This window comes from Cnephaeus nilssonii, assembly GCF_951640355.1.
Source record: "Cnephaeus nilssonii genome assembly, chromosome: 17".
Taxonomy (NCBI): domain Eukaryota; kingdom Metazoa; phylum Chordata; class Mammalia; order Chiroptera; family Vespertilionidae; genus Cnephaeus; species Cnephaeus nilssonii.
This window is the reverse complement of record NC_137088.1, coordinates 57,877,230-57,897,070: the sequence shown is the minus strand read 5'-3', so window position 1 is coordinate 57,897,070 and position 19,841 is coordinate 57,877,230. Positions and strand designations below refer to the sequence as shown.

Sequence of the window (19,841 nt, the reverse complement as noted above, 5' to 3'; positions counted from 1 at the left end):
ACCCTGTTGTGTGGAACAAGATCGTGTCACCAAAGACACCTGTCTCCCACGGCCCGCAGAACGCGGTGGGACTGCCGGGGCTGGGGTGGGCAGGGGCGTCCTCTGGTCGCTCAGTGCAGTGATGGGGACAAGGCCAGGGTGCCTGGGCTGGAGTCCCAGTTAGTAGCACGTCCTTACAGCACGTTCCTCAGCTGTTCGGAGTTACGTACTCATTAATGAAAGGGGAAAGCATGTCATCTCCTTTGGTAGCAAGTGACAGGAATGAAATCCGAGCCAAACAATGGGGTTTGGGCCTGTAGCTGAGCACCCAGGGCGTCTGAGGCTGGCAGGGTGCTCAGGTGCTGCGGAGACGGCGCTCGCTCTGTCGGACCGGCCTGCTCTCCTCGCATTGGTTCAGTTCTCCGGCTCTTCCATCAGGGGTGGCAAATGGCTCACAGGACCTCCAGTCTTGCACCCTATGAGGTTATTCCTCCGGGAAGAGGCCTGGGCACAGCCGCCCGCAGCGGAGTGGGTCTGGCACAGAGTGGGGACACGTGGCTCCTTACAGGAAGTCTGGGTGCTCTTACCAGCGAGGAAGCAGACACAGGAAGTCCTAGCCATTCCACCAAGGGGCGGGGGCTCCTGGAGACCTCGGCGGCAGCACCCTCGTCCGGTGCTGCAGGTGGAGGCCTTCCCTGGTGGGCCACCACGCTAATTTGTCCACCTGCTGGTCCAGGGTGAGGGGTGGGGTGCATCCCCCCTGCCCTGTGGTCACTGAATTCCACTTTCCTCCCTCTTCATCCCACCCCCATTCTTTTTATTTCATCTACTTCTGTTTTCAATAAAAGGACGGGGGGAGAGTTTATTGAAGAATACTGGTTGTTTTTGTTTTTAATGTCATCTGTTGTTAAAGTAAATGTATGTACAGCCACTTACTGCCTGAGTATAACTTCAGACGTTGGTCTTTGATCCAGGGAAGAGGAGAGTAATGCAAAGGGCGGCGTGTGGAAGATGAAAGTGCCCAAGGACAGCACGGTAGGTGTCTGGCCCTTTTCTAGAACTGGCTGAGCCGGGGGCTGATTGCAGCTGATAACATTCTGTGCCTCCAAGGCCTGCCTGGTCGCCTCAGAACAAGCCGGGGGGCGAGGAACTGTTCTGACCTCGGTGGGTTTTGCCTCACACGCTGCCTTGCGATTATACCTTGTGCTTCTCTGTGGAGGTGGTGTAATCGCTTTGCTGTGCCACATGTTCTGAAGAGCTAATGCATACAACTTTTACAGAAAGCTTATTGTCTTTCCGCACCAAGCGTAACTAGCATGTGGATGTTGGTTTTACAAAGTGAGAAGCAGGGTGCTTCCCACCGAAGGCTCGTGGAGACAGGCACATGGTTCTGAGGACGACCATGGCATGGCGAGTGGGGTTTCCTGGAGGCTGATGAGAGCCGTTTGGAGGGAGGGCCTGGTGGAATGCTGGTTTGCTGTGGCCAAGCCTCAGAAACCTCCGTCTCCCTGGGGTGGGGGTGGGGTGGGGGTCTCTAATGTATCATGCTGTCTGAAAATGAGTGTTCAGATCTGTTCCTAAGCCCTGGGAAACCAAAGGGCTTCTTTGAAAATAGATGCTAGGGCAGATGCTGCCCACTCTCACCTTAGTGGCTTCTTTCATGTGGATAAGCGCAGAGAATCGCAGCGTCTCCAGGACCCGCAGGCTTAAGCTGGAGTCATCTTGCTGTAAGCACAGCCCTAACGATGCAGCAGGCTTGTTTGTTAAGGACATGAGCTCGTAGTCACGATGCATAGCTCCAAGCTTGCCTGTTGTGTGGCCTCCATAATAAAGCATGCCAGGAAGCAGATGCCAAGTCAGGTAGGTAAGGCCTGGGCCTTCACTCCGTCCCCCTTAAAAAGGAGAGGAAGTACATAGTGTAAGAAGAGAGAAGATAGAATGTAGGTTTTTTAGTTTCAATAAGAACACATTTTCCCTTTCACGTTGTTTTCTGACACGAGGCTCTGAGTTCTAGTAGAAACACTCCTGATGCCATCGTTCCGGGAGAGGCGGAGAGGCATGTCCGTCCCCGTTAGTGCCCTGGCCACGCGCAGTCCCAAACGGTGCGTTGCGTGTCTGCAAGCATCGGCACCCGTGCAGCTCCGTGCCCGCCTGATGCCAACGAGCGGGCGTCTAGTGGGCCAGCCTGTGCACCCCCGAAAAAGGACGGGGACCTTCCCTGCCCCTCAGCTTCATCACCAAGCGTGTGAGGGACTCCCGCGGGGACAGACACAGTAGGAGGGTGGTTTCTAGATGGGAGACAAGTGGTCCAGAAAAGAGAAGGAAGGAGAGCCCTTCTAGACGGGGGAGGTCGCGACGGCTAGCTGGGCTCGGGGGTAGAAGCCCAGCGAGGCTGCCTCCGGCCATTAGCACGGCACAGTAAGCACTGGGAGGCGGTTCGTGTGCACTGCGCCTGGCGTGCAGCGAGCAGACAGCAGACCATGAACTGGTGAGCCTCGGAGTGCCTTTGTGACTCACTCGTGGTCCAGGCAGCCTGAGTGGCCGGGCCCTGTTGTCGCTCCCCGTGGCCTCTGGAAACACACTCAGAGCAGCTGGTGGCTGCCAGCCAGGCTCACAGGCACGAGGCTGCCTGCCAGGACTCACACCCGGTTCTGGGAGAGTTCAGAGCCTGTGGCCCAGGGCAGGCGGTAAACGGGACCAAGAACTTTTCAGGGGCTGGCGGCGGGGGGGGGGGCAGCTGGAAGACCTTTAGGCCCTGGAACCTGTATGGCTCTCGAGTAGAAAGGACTCCATTGTTTCTCGCTGGTAGGAGGGAGAGCAGACCACCACTGGTCTGGGGAAACGCACACACAGACTCAGCGCCTGTCCCTTGGCGCAGACTCCCGCGGGAACGGGCATTTGCACGCTTCTCGTACTCAGTGACCCAGAAACCTTCCACAGCGCCCTTTCCTGGTTAACCTTTCAAGTGCCTTAGAAGCTGCAAGGAAAACAGAGAAGAGGGTTTGAAGAGAAGGATTTTACTAACAGCATTCAAGTGTAACTAGAAAGAGGTAGATAAATCAGAAAGTTAGGCCATTTGAATGCATCCCCCCCACTGTTTTAATTTCATCAGGGGTGTCACTAGAAATTAGCTCTGTGATGTAGGACACCAAGGTTTTGGGACACCAAGTTAGTGACTCTGGGTCACTGCATCTGTCTGCTCAGTTACTTGGGGAGCAACACGGCACACGCTGCCTGTTGACACCTGTAGCTCGGAGGTGTCTGTGGGCGCTAGACACGGGCGTGGCAAGTACACAGGTTGTGGAAAATGGGACTTTCTTAGCTCCTGGGTATAATTGTCTGAAAATACATGTATGTTGTATTTTTGGTTTTGTTTTTTTGTTTTCTATTCTTTTTCACACCAGTCCACAGTTTGGAAAGAGTTGTTGTTAGCGACTATCGGGGAACAGTTCGCAGGCTGTGCCGCAGCAGGTAAAGAGCCGCGGGCGGGCGCTTGCCTTGTCCTGGTCCTTGCAGAAGTTCGTGTATGTCTGACTTTTTACATGTTTTGAAGTTGTTTATTTTGTAACTGAAGTTACTTAGACTTTTTTCATGTGATTGTGGCATTTAGTGTTTTGTGTGTATGGACACGTGCATATTTACATGTGTGTCTACTATGTGTACGTCTGTGTATATGCATGTGTATGTGCCCTCATAACTCATCCTAACAGTGTCTGTGGTCCTCTGTCCAAGACAAACAGGCAGAAAGGAAAGGGAGGTGGTTTCAATGGGCTCTTGGAGGTGGTGGTAGGTGGACGCAGTTCTGTCCCTCCAGGCCCTGCCCCTCCTCCGGTCCCGGGGTCCCTGCTCACAGGGTGTGATAAGGGGTGGGCAACATTATTGGCTGTAACCCCCCAATTGAGGCTAAAATATAAGGTCTTCAGAACTTGACTTTGGAGACCACTTTCAAATACCGAGTGAGTTTCTGAGAGCCCCCGAGAGTGCATTTTTATTTTATGAAGAAAGCCACTCAAAGAGCTGCTCGTTCCAAGTTGTGTTTCTCTTGGGCAGCTCCTCTGGAGGATCCTGAGGTAACATTTAGGATAACATTTACCTGTTCAGCTTCCAGTTACGATTTTTTAAAACAAATTGGTGTTGACTAATTTGCCAGCAGCTGTTTGTTGGTGGTGTGACCTGTAGGGGCCGGGCCATGGCAAGCCTCCAGCTCCTCCATCAGCAGTTCTGATATTTCTGCTATTGTTTTGCTTTCTTTTCACACCACTTTTTTATTAAGATAAAACCTGGGTTAGATGAAATCATCTTAAAAATAAGATTCCTTTTATTTTAACAGGGAGTGGTTAGCAACTTCACAATATTGCAGGCAAAATGCATCCGAGATGTAATTATAAATACAGACATCCTGGGAGAGGAATGAATTATTCGTTTCAGAACCAGGGGAAGTTAGCTAGTAATAGTAAACAGGATAAAGTAAAGGAGGCCTGTTGTTCTGTGGTTGACTCGGGAGAGGAGAGCGCCTTTAACGATTAACAATGAGCCTCCCAGGAACCTGACCCCGCTGCTTGCAGCCAGTCAGCTCATCCAGGCCGCACGTCCCCCTTGAGCCGCACTCCCCCGGCTGTGATGACCCAAACTAACCAGGCTCGGCGACTGACTCCGCCTCTGGCTGTTCCAAGCTTGCTGATGGGTCTGCCCTGGCACAGGAGCCGTGCCTGCGGCCAGCACCATGCCAGCCTGACACTGCCCGCCGTCCCGCGGCCGCTCTGGCCAGAGGTGCAAAGTGGGCAGTGGCAGGGCTGGGGTGCTGAGGGCCGAGCAGCCACCTCATGGGCATGCCTAACGGGGAACTGCAGGGCCCCCCTCTTCACTCGGTGGCTCTGTGTCCACACAAAATCGAACGCAGGTGAGCTCCAGCAAGTATCTGCTGAGGGGTAAACGAAACAAAGGTGGTGATGGAATAAGAAGTTCCCGTCCAATGGCTGTGATCGGGGCTATTTAGGTTTTTGGAAATTTTCGGTATATGTGACATACACAGGAAAGAGTACCAGCTGCAATGTGCAGAGCTTGGTAACTGTTCGCAGGAGACAGACGCCTGCACCGAGCGCCCAGAGCCCCTCCTCACCCTCCCTCCCAACTGGCCGCCATCCCCCTGCCACACCACACATTGGTGAAAATGGAACCATTTAGTGCCAAATCATAACTGTTTAGCTGGACCAAATTCACTTAAAAAGGAAATAAAGGAGAGAGGGACCGAGGAAGAGAAGGAAGGAGGAAAGAAAGGAAATGTTTCCCTGAAGAAGTGACTTAGATTTTCAGCAAATTAGGCAAAGCATGTTTATTAAAGCGACATTTTCTACTTTTGATGCTTACCTTTCTCATTTGACTTATTGGAGCTGAGTGTGCAGCTGCCGAGAGCTGACCCTGGTTCATTAGTGAGCCATGAACACGTAAAACCGGAGTCAGGTTAGTGCAGGTTAGCCTGCACGGCGTGGCTGCAAGGGAGCGTGTGAGAGGAGAGCCTGACTTCTCCAGCGCCGTTCTCAGATCTCCACAAGGTCCCCCTACGTCCACAACTGAGTGGTTCTTAAAAGGCCTCCTTTAGTGAATGTGGGTAAATGCTCTCCTCCGCCCGCTGTGGCACGGACACAGCGTAGCCTCACTCTGGAAGCGTGTTCTCTTGCTCCATGCACGGCGCGAACAGGCGGGTGGACGGTCATTGATCCTCTAGCACACCGCCCCCAAGTCCACACACACGGGAGTGAAGCCCTGGAGAGCGAGGAGAATTCATAGGAAGGGAGACAAACCACAAAAAGCAGGAAGAGCAACTCAAAATACACAGTCTGGGTCCAGTTAGTGTTGGGGCTAACCACCCCAGGATAGCTGAGCGCTTGGCAGGAAGTTAGGAGAAATACTTCCATTTCAACAAAGACAGCAGAGCAGGGAGGAAAAGTGCATTTGAGTTCACTTGGCTTTCAGAGGGCCGAGTTACGCAACTCATTTTAGAAAAGGTCTCATTAAAACAGTAAGAAATAGTCAAAAAGCTCTGGTAACCGGTCAGAAAGGATGGATGGCTTATCTGGAAAATGTGGCTAGAATACTTCGTTTAGCTAAGTCCCTGGTTAAATGTGATGTGATTGTTACCAGCTTTCGCCCAATAACTTGCTTTTTGTCCAACAATTCTCTTTAGAAACAAGTATTTATTATGGGTGCTCTTGTGCCACCTTCTTTTTATCACCTTATTTGTAACTTACAGATAGAATAGTAAGTGCTTGGGAAACAAGCTGGCAGACTGGACATTTTGCTCATGTCTTCATTCCTGTCTTCCCTCAGATGACGAAGTCATAGGAGTCAGCGTTAGCGTTCGGGACCGGGACGACGTGGTCCAAGTCTGGAATGTAAATGCCTCCTTAGTGGGCGAAGCGACCGTTTTAGAAAAGATCTATGAACTCCTGCCCCACATATCTTTTAAAGCAGTATTTTATAAACGTAAGTGCTTCGTTTCCAGTTATTCCTTTCTAGATCATTCTGTCATACTGATAAAAATAGAAACTGTGTTGCAAGTGAGGTGAAGGCAGAGTCACTTGAAGTTCTATAATCCAGAAAATGTTTATGGAAACATTTAAGTGTTTTCTTAAAAGTTTAGTCTCAGAAATTAGAATGAGATTTAATTCTTGCCTACTAGTAAATGCGTGGATCAGAAAAGGGGATACACGTGTGTATCATTTCAAAAATTTAAACCTGATTTTGAATTTGTCATTCTCAGAAAAAAATCACCTGTGTTAAGCAGCAGTAACCAAAAGTTGCTGTGTGAGCTGGCAGGTAGGGCTCGGTCCTCCCTCAGCAGCGGTCCCTCCCGTGTGCCATCTGTGTTCGTGGAGGAGCTGCGCACGGGGACGGGATGTTCTGCTGAGACGCCCACGCTGCCGTGGCGGCGACGGGGACACAGAACTAGGGACACGTTAAAGCGTGACTAGGCGTGTGGACCCATTGTTTCCATCAGTGGTCATGTTCATTGCTTTGTGTGCTCTTTTGAAAAAGTCACTTTTGTCCAAATGCAAACCCAGGCTAGCGCCACCAAACCCGTGCTTGGAGCTCTAGCCACGGCCGCAGGCGCCAGTGCGATGCTGGGCGAAGCCGGCCGCCCTGCTGTGGCTGCATTTCCTGTGTCCCAAACTGTCCCGAGAGTCAGCAGCCCGGTTTTCTAGCTCCTGTGATCCACGGCAGGTGCCCCGATGATAGCAGTATTTCAGTATTACTCAGAAAGGAGAGCAAGAGGCTCCCAGTGAGACGGACGCACTTGATTCCGGGGAGCCCCAGGGGGACGAGGCACATCTTAGAATTGCTGAAATACGCTTCATTTTCCTCAGCCCCCTTGCCACAAAGGAGGGAAAGCATCCAATGTTATTCCCTCAGCAATCACATCAGGCGGAGTGACGGCCGCAGCCGCCTCAGGTGTTCAGGCGACGCCAGGCGACAGCTCACACAGAGACCAAGCTGCGGGCGGAGTCCTCGCTGCCGGGTGGTGCAGAAGCTGCACGTGTGGGACGTAGTGCATTTTCAGTCCAAATGTTAATTGAAAGGTCACCGAGCGTTAAAGCACAGCAGGAACTCTGGAAGGAAGCCCTGCACGGCCATTTGTGAAGGGCCAAGCACCCCCGCCCTCGAACCCGCGCCGCTGTCACGCCAGAGGAAAGGCGGTGCGGACTCCTGTCAGGCCCTCGGACTTGCTTCAGCGGTGACCTTCAGCAAGGCACCTCCTCATCCTCACTCCCGTTTCAGTAGCCAGGAGGTTGGTCTTAAATGATCTCCAAGGTCCCTTCTACTTCAAAATTATGTGATTACATTTCCAGGTAACGTGGTGGTTAGCCGCAGGTCCAGCCTGAGAGGAGGGTTCCGTTAGGTAATTTGGCCACAGAGCGATGAGGCCGTCTTTAGGGCAGTGCAGCCAGCAGGTGAGGCTGAACAAGATGAGCCCTGCTTAGCTTTGTGACGGGCAGGCGCTGGGAGCCGGCAGAGGGAGAGCTGGCCACGGCGGGCCGCTGAGTCAGCTGAACAGGCCCTGCAGACGATCCCATTGGCAAGCCCGGGGTGATGCAGCACCGGCTCCGGGCTCAGTGGAGTCCAGGTTGTAATGGTGTAAGTTAACATCTCAAAACCTAAGATTATGCAAATAAAATTTTGAATTGGAAAAAAAGAAGTAATTCTCTTTATTTTATAAAAAGCAGGCAGTCCTTTACTCAGTAGAGTTCTATGTGCTACAGACTTGATCTGGAAAACTGAGGTTTGGGCAGGAACTCACGGCTTGATGAGGAGCAGCTGTGGAGTGAGCGGGGCAACGGCCACCTGCCTGCATCTGCCGTGCTCCTGGGACCCGGTGAGAATTGCTTCACCGGGCGCAGAGCCGGCAACACTCACTCCCCCACAGGGTGGGTAAGAAATGGGCTGTTGATAAGCTTATATGTGATTTGGATAAAGATTGGTTATTTGACCGAGAAACTGCTAATGTATAGAGAGCCCTCTCCCCAATTCCGTCAGGTTAGCAGAGCAGCTGAAGGGCAGATGTCTTTTCTGATGCGAAAATTGTTTAGAGCAGAGGTTGGCAAACTATGGACTTCAAGCCAAATCTGGCCCCTCGTCGCCCGTTTTTGGGCTACAACTAAGAATGGTTTTCACATTGTCAAACGGTTGGAAAAAACAGAAAAAGACCTACAGTGCATGAAAACTGTGTGAAATGTACATGTCAGTGTCATGTATGTAAAAGGCATATTGGCACCTAGCAATGCTCATGTGTATACATATCATCTATGGCTGCTTCATGGCACAGTGGCCGAGTTAGCAATTGGCACAGAGACCCTATGCCCGCAAAGCCTAAAGTCTTTATTCCGTGCCCCTTTCCAGAAAAGTGTGCTGAGTCCTGGGCTCGAGCATTTCCGTAGCCCTCTCCAGGCTCAGGCGAACAGCCTCCCTCTGCTCCAGGCTCTCCAGCCCACGCTCTGTTCGGCAGGCTCCCTGGCCCACCCATGCCGCACCACGGGCTTCCCTCACTCTCAGAAGCCAGGAAGTCTTAGGATAGTTCAGATCTCTTGATATTTTTATTTTACTTTTTTGATTTTCCTCACCTGAGGATATTTTTCCCATTGGTTTTTAGAGAAAGTGGAAGGGACAGGGAGAGACAGAGAAACATCGATGTGAAAGAGACATATTGACTGGTTGCCTCCCACATATGCCCAAGCAGGACCAGGGATCAAGGCTGCAACTGAGGTACATGCCCTTGATCAGAATCGAACCTGAGACCCTTCAGTCCCAGGGCTGACGCTCTATCCCCTGAGCCACGCGGCTAGGGCTCGGGCCTCTGGATTTTCACCCCTGGAGCCCAGAGTTGCCGCAGGGCGTGGCTCCCCATGTGACCAGCGGCACTGCCTATTGGATAGCAGAGCAGACCAGTTTACTCGTGTCTGCCCTGAAAATCTTCCTTAAAAAGAAAAACACATAAAAATCTAAATGTTTGTAGTTCTCCTTGCGGGAACTGTCAGTTAAGCCGGTCTGCGTGCCAGGGCCCTTAGGAGCAGAGGCGCGCTTCTCGGCGTTTTGTCCAGGGGAAGAGCAGGCGGCCGCAGGCCGGTCCTGCAGGGAGATGGAGCAGCTTTGAAACCAGGACTGGATTCTGGGAGGAGCCTCGGAGGCGAATGGGCCGCGTGCCTTCCTGGACCCTCCGCGGTGGGGGTGGGTGGGCAGGGCCGGCAGAGCAGGGTCTGTCCTTGCCACCAGACTTTCCATCTCCCATTTCCCGCTTCCACTTTTTAAAGTTTTAACTCTTTGAAAAAGGGTTTTGATCATTTTTTTAGTCTTGAGTTTTTTAAAATGTTGTTCGTAATTTTGAAAGCCAGACAGTAGAGCTGGGAGGGGAAAATACGCTTGGGAAAAATAAAAACCCATCAATTTTACGGGCTTTCACTTCCCACAGAGGGCGTTCAGAGGTGGAGATGTAATTGCTCCCCGGATTGTTCTTGGTTTGGCTTTGGTTTTGTTCTGTTTTATTTCTAAGGGCAGGCTCGTGCGCCCGTGGCTCGCCTGGGTGACAGGAGGCCCCTCCCGACGCATGCGTCCTGTGGGTGCCTTCTCCCCGCGGCATTTGCCGGAGCCCAACGTCTCTCCGTTAGCTGTCGGGTGACTCACCCTCCCGCACAGCGAGAGAAACAGGCAGTGTGCCCACTGCGTGCTTATTCCTTGTTTTAATGTTCATTATTACGTTTCTCAGGAAATGCACGCCTTCGCTAGCAGTTACTGGCACAGAAAGGTATCTGAGTTCTTGCCAACATTTGGGGAAACAGTGAGATAGATGCCTTAGGGAAGGGTTGCCCCATCCTTTGCTTAAAGTTTTCTTTCCTTTTTTCTTTTTTGTTTTTTCTGCCCTTTAGCCCATGAAGAGCATCATGCTTTTGAAGGTGGACGTGGAAAGCACTAATTGCACTCTGTAAAGAATTCTTTGTCCTTTGCTGATTGCTTTTGGAAACGGTCTTAACAGGAGGGAGAGTGAAGAGAAGACTTGACGATGTCCGATGCTGGTCACTTAGTGGGCTCCGGTCCCGCAGATGGGCAATTAGGACTCCAAGTGGCAGGTGGGGTGGGGGAGACTGGGTTTCGACCATCACATTGCTTGGTTTTGTTTTTTGGTTTTCGCTTTCTGTGTTATTTTCACTCCAATTCTTTTGCCCTTTTAAATTCCGTGTTTGGTCTAATTACTGTTTTGTGCACTCTCCTTTCGTGGAGGCGCAGGAAATCAGTTCCCCTTTAAGGGGCGGGGCTGTGCCTAGTCATAGGACGTGCATCCTCTGACAGGACTGCTTCGGGAGCCACGCTGTTCTCGCAGGAGCCCGCTGGTGAGACCTGTCCTGGTTACTCCTGGTTGTGACACACCCTGCGTGCCATGCCCTGGGCATTGTTTTTCTGTGTTTGGGAGAAGCAAAACCACACTTACCCGATGTTGCACTGACAGCACACACATCTTTTATCTTTCCTTTTTAAAACTTCTTTTTATGGCTGTAAGAGGAAGATGATAGCTGGGTTAACTCACAGGAAAACTGTAATGACACTTGAGTGTCAGGGTACAACTCAAACTCGAGTTTGGACTCTGGACATATTTGTACCCGAGGGTCCGTGGGGCCTTTTCGCAGGAGGGTGAGGCGGTGACGGGCTCCCCCGATGAGAAGCCCCCCCTGGTTGCCGCAGAGAACTAGCTCTAGTTGCTTGTGAAGCTCCTCCCACATTTGGGCGCGTGCCCACGCTGGGCTCTCCACATCGATGGACACATTTTGTGAAATGACCCCTTTTCCTGCTCAGATTGCGTCATTTCCGGTAATCAGTAGTCCCCCAAATTGGGCAACTTTGCCTTTTTTTCATTTCGGGGCAGGAAGTTAAATCTCATTTCGAAAATGAATGTGAACATTCACACAGTTGAACTTGGAGTGCATATTTGTTCATATTAATTTTTGGAATTGTTCATACATATTGTACTATGTTACCAAAGAAATGCTGGTTTTACTGGAAGGAGACGGCCACGCTGGGGAACGCTGAGACCTGCTCAAAGCACCGTCTCACGCCTGGACTGCCAGCTTCTGCTTTTGCCTGAGGGGGTCGCTTGAAGCTGCCTGTCCTCCTAGTGACCTTTGGCGCCAGGGTCGCTCGCACACGCTTATACATCACACAGAAGGGCCGGGTGCTCAGAGCTTCATTGGACCCAAGATTTTTACTCTCCAGCAGAGAGCCCGCGAGGCCTGCAGCCTCCGGCCAGGGTTTGTGAGTGAAGGTCTTCAGACATCTGAGCGGACTTCCTGCAGCATCTGCTTAGGAGAGCTGGGCCCTTCACTGGCATCACTGACCACGACAGCCATAGTCACGATGGTCATCGTTTTTTAAAAATGCTTTGTTTCTAAACTTGAGTTTCTTCAGTGATTTTTAAATGAGGTATAAGGATATCAGACCCATTTTTCAAAAGCCTGAAACTTGTTGCTTTAAATATTGTACTAACATCCAACTTGTTTTTATTATTCATCAAGAATTAAAAAATTATTCTGGACATGAATTAAAATTCTTTTTATAATATAAGTATTTTTCTGATAGATTAGAAAAGATATTGACTTATCTTCATTATAATTGTCATATACATTTCCATAAGTAAATGGATTTTGAAGTATTTTTATTTTTGAACTTTATTTAAAGGCATTGTGATATGTTCAACTTTTGCATGTATATAGCTTTTAAAGTAATAAAATAAAATGAAAATAGGCATGTTAGGCTCACATTGCTGGTTTCCAGTTTACATTATTTATGATGGTGAAGCACGGGTTAGCACACAGCGGGGTCCGTCCGGAGGGCTTGTGCAGCTGTGGTTCACCCTGTGGCAGTGCCAGCTGTGGGAAGGGTTTAGTTCTTTAAGAACTTATCATCTAAGTCACTTTAAGAGGATTTTGTCAGGTTCTGCTTTTGAAAATGTTTAACTGAACATTTAGTTCATAAGAGATGTTGTGTGTGAGCTGAGCTAATGTAATCAGTTAAAAGCCTCTCATTACCTTCTTGGATTACAGAAGCCAATCCTCTCCTGAGACAAGGAAATTGTGTGGAGCATGTGACTTGTCTGTTGGGGCAGCGCCCCCATCTCTGCCCGTGCCGGGGAGTGGGCCTTTCGGTGGGGTTCTGGGGCTTGTTCAGCCAACCCTAGCAGGTGCACTCGGGGCCAGAGGGCCCCTTTCTTGCCTGGGTTCCCAGGGCCTGGGAGCCGTGTTCCTCACTCCCGTGAGGCCCCGCTGTGACAGCAGGCTTGCCTGTTTGCACCAGGAAAGCGCCTGGGACGTGAGAGCGGCCACTTCTCCCTGAGAGGAAACTCCACTTCCCACTTGCTCCCAGCACTCCTCAGGGCTGGCTCACGGCCCTGCCTTCCCGCAGGCGCCACTCTGCCCCAGTTTTGATGCGAGGGGAGAGTTTACAGCGAACACGTATATTTACTATAATGTGGCTGTTAAATGCATGGTACAGTTGATGAAGAAAAAAATGAAAAGGAAAACAAATCTAATAAACTGACTCTAACCTTCTCACCTTTCTTCTTGAATTTAGCTCATGTGCCCAGTCACAGCCTTCGTAGCTGGAGGAAGTTTTGAGTAAATTGGGCCCATAGATGCAGCACACAGTCTACCCACCCACCTGCGCTTTGGCAGCGGACATGGGCCAGCAAGTGACAGAGCTGGGCTTGGAAGGCTACAGCCCGCTCCCCCCCCCCCTCCCTCCGCCCAGTCCAGGTTCCTTAGCCGAGAGCCACATCAGCCTGACTTCCCCACCCCCCTGCAAGCCTCCAGGCGGCACCAAGGTGCCGCCCCCCAGTGCCCGGGGCTTGTCCCTGCGCTCTGCCCGCAGGGCCCTCTGAAAGGGCCTGAGTGGAGGGGCGGGGCGTTGCTGGGAGCCCTGTCCCTGACCAGCCCAGGCCTTGCAGAGCCGTCACACGGTGGCGCTGCCCGCCCGCCCGCCCGCCCTGGCTGGGCGCACAGTTTATTCAGCTGTTTGTGTCATTATTTTGAGAGTCCTGCATTTTGCTCTTATGATTTTATAAAATGTGGTACTACCAGTCGAGGTTTAGCTCTCCTGCACCTAATAAACCGTCAGATAGAATTCTCCAGATGTGCTTAAAACTCACAGCTCTTGGGCTCTCGTTGAGCCTTTAAGCAGTTCTAAAGAGAAAGAATGAAATAAAGGAACATGTAGGAAATATTTTCTCAATATTGTGCCCAAAGGGAGAAGTAAAACTGCAGTTAGATTTTTTTTAGCTTTGTGAATATGGAACTCCCTTTTTAAAATGTGTCTACTGTTGATTTTTCCTGTATTCTGTTTCCGTAAGATTTCACTTAGTATAAAGGAAAGTAGAGGACTGCCTGTAGTAGTTTATTTCTTAAAAGATCAGATCAATTCAGATCAATTAAAAATTACTTCAGTTTGGTGACTCAGAGTGTAAAGTCCCGGGAAGTTCTCTCAGCAGCTGAGAGGAGTGGGCAGGGAGGAGGCGAGGGCGGGGCAGCCGGAGCCCCCGGAACCCAGTTCCCATGGCTCTGTCCTCGGGAGTCTGGGAACACTTCTGATTTAGGCCGGACGTCACCTGCGCTGCTGCACAGGGTCCCCCCAGCTCCCGCACCCGGGTCAGAGGGAACCAGACTCAGAATTTTAGAGTGGAAGGGACCTTGGAGATCATTGCCCCGCGGGGCAATCACGGGCGCTCACTGAGGACGCTGCGCGGCCTGGCGCTGCCTTTTCAGCCTGCGGCCCCCTGATGCTGAGGAGATGGTCCTCGACCTCACTGAGGGCGCCCCTGATTCCATCCCGCCCCAGCACCCAGTGACCCCTCGGGATGTTGCACAGGCGGCTGGGAGCCTGCAGAGCCTTGCGGAGCGGCTGGTGCCGCTGGGCGGCTGCAGAGCGGCCCTCTGCTGTCCTGACAACCTTCCCGCACAGAGGCCTCCTCACTCCTCCATGCCCGTTCACCCGGACTGAACGCTCAGAGCGGCAGTCCCTCCCTCTGCTTCCCCGCAGCGTCGGCTGCCTTCGGGCTCAGCATGGCTGACAGATGCCCTAGGGCCGCAGAGCAGAGAAACCGCCTGGGCAGGCGCACAGGACTGTGCACACGACGGCCAGAGCGGCCTGAGAGTGCATTTCCTGGGGAACTGATCGTCCCTCCTAGAGGTAGCTAGGCAGAACTGTTACCGAACTGCAAGTGTAAAAAGCCAGAGGAGGATTCCCTGCACGTGGGAATGCTGAGCAGTCACTGTGAGTCCACACTCCTGTCCCGCATTGCTCCTGAGAGCGAACTCCCATTGTGTGTGTGTGTGTGTGTGTGTGTGTGTGTGTGTGTGTGTGTGTGTGTGTGTGTCTGTGTGTGGCGCGTCCCTGCCTCGAATATCCAATAAACCTGCCGTTTGGATATTCTGTGTTCTCATGTCCTTCAGAAGCCACGAGGCTGAAGGAGTCTGTTGAGTGTTTTTGTTTTGGTTGCTGCCCGAAAACAGTTATCAACTCATTTAATGAAATGCGAGATTTCATTATGGAAATTTCAACTTCTAATGTTCAAGGAAGGGAATTTTTTTTAACTGCTGAATTTGGAACCATTGTTTATTTGGGAATTGTGAAACTGGCAACTTTGCAATATAGAAATGAGCATGAAATAAATGATTGCTTCTGTGTTTTCTATAGAAAATTAATGCTACCTCATCTTCTTACATATAAAAAAGCAACTTTTATTAAAGGCTTAAGAAGGTGAAATTTTTAATTTTAGCACTTTACATTATGATGAATGGAGAATATTAAGGGACTTTGAGCATTTTAACAAACTTACAGGGTTTCTGTTTTCAAATACAGCTGTTAATTCTGTGAGCCTAGATTAAATTCCTTCCAAATGTCGCAGACTTAATCAGGTAGTTTGGCTTACAACCACTGCATGGGTTATAAAAAGGTGTGACTGTCTTCTTTGCTTGTATCCTCACTGAGGTTGTAGTTTCATATAAATGATTACACCAAGGGTTTTGGATCTTAAGCTCGTGAGCACACTTTAGTTTGCACCATTTGTCCCAAATGTAAAACCTTAGGAGTTGTATTTAAAATTATTCATGCTTCCGAACTGTCTTACCTGTGTAAGCTGAAGCAAGTTTATTGCCGTATGTTTTGGATCTGCTTGTGGTCCCTCCCCCAACCGTGTACCAGCTGTGCCCTGTGCATTTGGGGCCCTTCACATATGGCTCCAAGCTGGTGTGATGCCCTGCCTTTGATCTGGCTTCATCCAGTGATTTGCTCAGGATTTTTAAGGTCAGAATGAAAACTTTTCTGTTCTAGTTATTTTTTATTTTATATCATGTGTTGTGTTTGATGTTCAGATCCATGTGAAAGCTGCTTCTATAAGTCGGTAATTTTATTCCAGCTTTTGGAGCAATAAGGTAAGACTAAGCTATACTTTCCTTGCTTGAAAATGTAGTGATTTATGTGTTTCATGCAAATGTGTAGACTTTTCATGGAAGAGTTCTTGTGCTTTTCTAATTGGGACTGTATTGCTATGAATTTGTGCTCCTTCCTTTTTCAAGTTATAACTTTGTGGGCTTTAAGTGTTCACTAGTTTGTAGAATTTAATCTTTTCTAATCTGTTGTCAGTAATTCTCACTCTGCAACTGTTGTATAGGATAGAAATGGATGTGTCTCACACATCAGTGTTTCTCCCTCCCACCGTCTTCCCCTCCCTTCTCTCTAAATAAATCAATGGGAAAATAGCCTCAGGTGAGGATTTAAAACACGCACAATGTCCTGCAGTTGTATGAGGCACTTTGCTTCATCTCAGTTAAGTTCCAGGTCGCTGCGCGGCAGTCATGGCCCTGTGTCCAGCGCACACTGAGGCCGCGGCGCCCTGCACGAGGCTGGGGAGAAGCAGCCCTCTGTCTCCCCCCACCCGCTTTGAGCACTTTTGGTGAGAGGCTCACTTGGCCTATCAGAAATCGCATTTCATGTAGTTTCATTCTTTTTCTCTAACCTTCGCTAAGAATGGTTTCCTTTAGAATAAGTCAGTTACCCTTATTTCTCTTTGGTCCTGGAATTTGCCCATCGATTCACTGTCCCCATTTAGCCAAGTTAAGTGATTTTACTCTTCCTTTCTGGCTGAGCTACCCCTTTAAAAACAACAAAAATACCAGCGGAGGCTTATTTTCCCGTTCGTTTGTAGACTTTCCTGTTCCTTGCTGCAGAAACCAGCCAGGCAGGATGGTGTGGCCCGCAGTTAGTTCGCACGCAGCAGGTGCTGGAAGTGCTGAGGGGCATGGCCTCTGGAGACCTGCAGGCTCGCTGGCCTCTCCTCCTTAGAGGCTGAGAGGCTGACGCGTGGGGCGGAGCGGAGCTAGGGGGCCCCGCGCTGTTCCGGGGTCCTGGGTGGTTTTGTAAGCTCAGGCTCTGCCTTCTTAGCTGAGGCGCAGCCTTGCAGAGGCCAGCCACAGTGAGTCTTGAGTGTGTAACTGCTGCTAAAGCCCTTCAGCTGCTTTCACAGTGAGTGTGCTTTTCAATCTCCGGGATCCTACAGGAAGGTCGGTCTTTTGTTGTAGGAAGGAAAGAAGGCAGTCGTGTTTACAGGCTCAGCAAGTGCAAACGGCTGTCATTGAAAGATTTCTGTTTCCCTGTCCTGGAGGCTATGGTGCTGACGACGTATTTCTTGCCGGAGAAAAGACGTGGAATCAGAAGCGCGTTAAGTAGCCAGCGCAGGGCCTGGCCTCGCCGCCTGCTGGCCTCGGGCCTCTGTGCGGAAGGCCTGGTTACGCGGGCGCTGCCCCAGCCTCAGAGATGCTCTTCCTCGCCATTTCCTCTCCACTCGGGACACGGGACACGTGAACCAGGTTTCCACACCCGGAGAATCTAGAAGGACAGACCCAGGTGCCAGGTCTTAGGGAAGTTTTGAGTTTTGTGACTCACTGGAGAATGACCAAAATGAAAGTTAAACACTAAAGCAATGTTCCCTTTTTACTCAGAACTAATCGGTATTTCAGGAAGATAGCAAAACGACGGGCCAGACTTTGATATTCAGAATGTCTCTTTAAACCATGAGATTACGCCCCAACCCGTGTGCTCGGGGGTTGGGGTGTCGCCCAGCACAGAAGGGTCTCAGGTTCGGTGCCTGGCCAAGAGCACATTCCTGGGTTGCAGGTTCCATCCCTGCCCCAGTTGGGGTGCGTGTGGGAGGCAATCAATTGATGTCTCTCTCTCTAACATCGATGTCTTTCTACATCTGTCCCTCTCTCTCTATCCTTCCCCTCACTCCCTCCCTCCCTCCCTCCCTCCTTCCCTCTCTCTAAAAAAATCAGTGGGAAAAAAATATCCTTGGGTGAGGATTAACAACAACCAAAATCATGGAATCATAAATAAACTTTAACAGAAGTCTTTGGCGTTCAGAGTGTTCCCCAGGTGGTTGGTTCTACAGGAATCCTGTACGTACTGCACACAAAGCCCCTATTGTAAAATATATGTTTTTAAAGTGCAGTAAAACAATAACATACTCATACTGACGTCTATTGTGTGGCAAGATGTTAACATTTTGGAAGCAGTAAGCATAATTTATGTACTCATTGATTTTGTTTTATTAAACATCACTTCTTAAAACTTCTTATTGTGAAATAGAACTAAGATACAGGAAACCAGCCAAAACAAACGTGTGGCTGAGGAACTTGTCACAAGGAGGACATCCTTGTAGCAGCACCAGGTCAAGAAGTAGAACTTCGCCAGCCACCCGGGAGCCTGCTCGGCCCCTCCCGGCCACAGCCCCCGCTTCCCCACGGAAATGACTCCTACCTGGGCTTCCTGGCAGCACTTTTGGTTCTATCACTCAAGTGATAAACGTTACTTTTATCTTCTTATATAGAAGCTTCTCTGCTAAAGAAAGCTGGGCTCACAAAAGTTACATGTAAGTCCTTTAAACAGTGAGCGCAGAACGACCCCGAGCAGCCGCTCCCCGAGTCAGTGTGGGCAGCCTGCCGTGCGCCTGCGTGCTGCGGGCGCTGTTCACGGCCACCGCATCAGTAACAACGCTGACAAACACATGGGCGCCGTGCCACCCAACAGGACTGATGTGCCTCTCCCTAGAGCCCGATGGCATAATCCTGTTACTGTCGTCCCCACGTTCTGTCTGTGGAAACCGAAGTTGAGAGGTGAAGTGACATGGCCAAGACCACAGTGTCGCGGGCCTGAGGTACCGCCAGGCAGTGCGGCTCCAGCTGCCCTCCAGCGTGAGGCTGAGCTGATGGGAACGAGGGTTCCCGTTAGAGTAATTTGGGGATCTCTTAGAAGAGCTTGTTTCTAAAAGAAAGGATCTACGGCTTTAAGAAGAAGTAGAAAAATCTCTGATCTAGTGCAACCTTTTCATTTTAAAAGTGAAGAAATGACCCAGAAAATATAAAGAATTTGTTTAAGCAGTTAGTGGCAAAGTTGCAGCCAGATCCCCAAATCTTCTGGCTGTTAAATCAGTTATCTTTTCTTCATTCCATACCTTATGTAGAAAAATAAGGCGTTTTCTAGTCTGCTTCTTTGTATCAGTTGCACAAAAACGGATTTGCCTTGAAATCAGTTTATAGCTAGGAGACACTACCACTTGTGTACTTTCTCAAGGTTTTAACGGAATTTAAAATTTATGTTTGAAATTTGCTTTTCTGTCTCATTCATTGGTGCCCCGTCTGTAGTGCACATGCCTACACTCTTCTTTAGAGATTGCACCAAAATAACACATTTCCGTGGTGTGGGTGGCAGGTGAGAAAGAATTCCTGGTGTAGTGTAAGCTTCAACATATTCACGGCCAGTTCTGGATTATTCCAGCACAGATGGGTCATGCAGATCCCTCTTTTGCTTCTTACCAGTGACCTTTAACTATGTGTGTCTATCAGGGATTGGGAAGGAGAAGAGCAGAGAAGATGGAGTTTAATTTCTTGAGCAGAGTGTCCCATGTCCCGGTAAAAGGTTTAGAGGTTTTGGTGGGAATTTTTTCTGGTGGAACCCCTGTGGGATGCTCAGCTTAGCCCTGGATGTTAACCAGCAGCAAGGAAGCAAACCACCCGATGCAAAGAGCTTAATTTGGAATTAGCTTTCTTGGGTTGAGATCCCATTAGCTTGTGCCTTGAGTAAGATACTCACTCCACTTCTGAGCTCCGGCTCTCTTATCGTTAGATGGGAAGAGAGAGAGCTTCTTCAAAGCAGGTAACATATTTAACTCCCAGCTCAGTACTTTGCTCATGTAGACTAGTAAATGGTACTTCCATTGGTTGACCATATCCATCAATCCATACAGTAAAGATGATGAACTGATCCAACTTTGGCAC

The 19,841-nt window shown here is 50.1% G+C and overlaps 1 protein-coding gene across 4 annotated transcripts in view; it reads left to right on the top strand.

The window, feature by feature from the left end:
* Nucleotides 1–16,810, top strand: part of EIF4E3 (eukaryotic translation initiation factor 4E family member 3) — an 86,956-nt gene extending 70,146 nt beyond the window's left edge. For 2 of the 4 annotated variants that reach the window (XM_079795124.1, XM_079795121.1), the window contains 4 exons: nucleotides 954–1,014; nucleotides 3,384–3,450; nucleotides 6,307–6,462; nucleotides 7,344–8,227. In XM_079795124.1, the coding sequence (XP_079651250.1) occupies nucleotides 954–1,014; nucleotides 3,384–3,450; nucleotides 6,307–6,462; nucleotides 7,344–7,549 (490 nt within the window). In that variant the 3' untranslated portion in view covers nucleotides 7,550–8,227. The other 2 variants (XM_079795123.1, XM_079795122.1) reach the window with 2 other exon arrangements.
* Nucleotides 16,811–19,841: the final 3,031 nt, after the last annotated feature.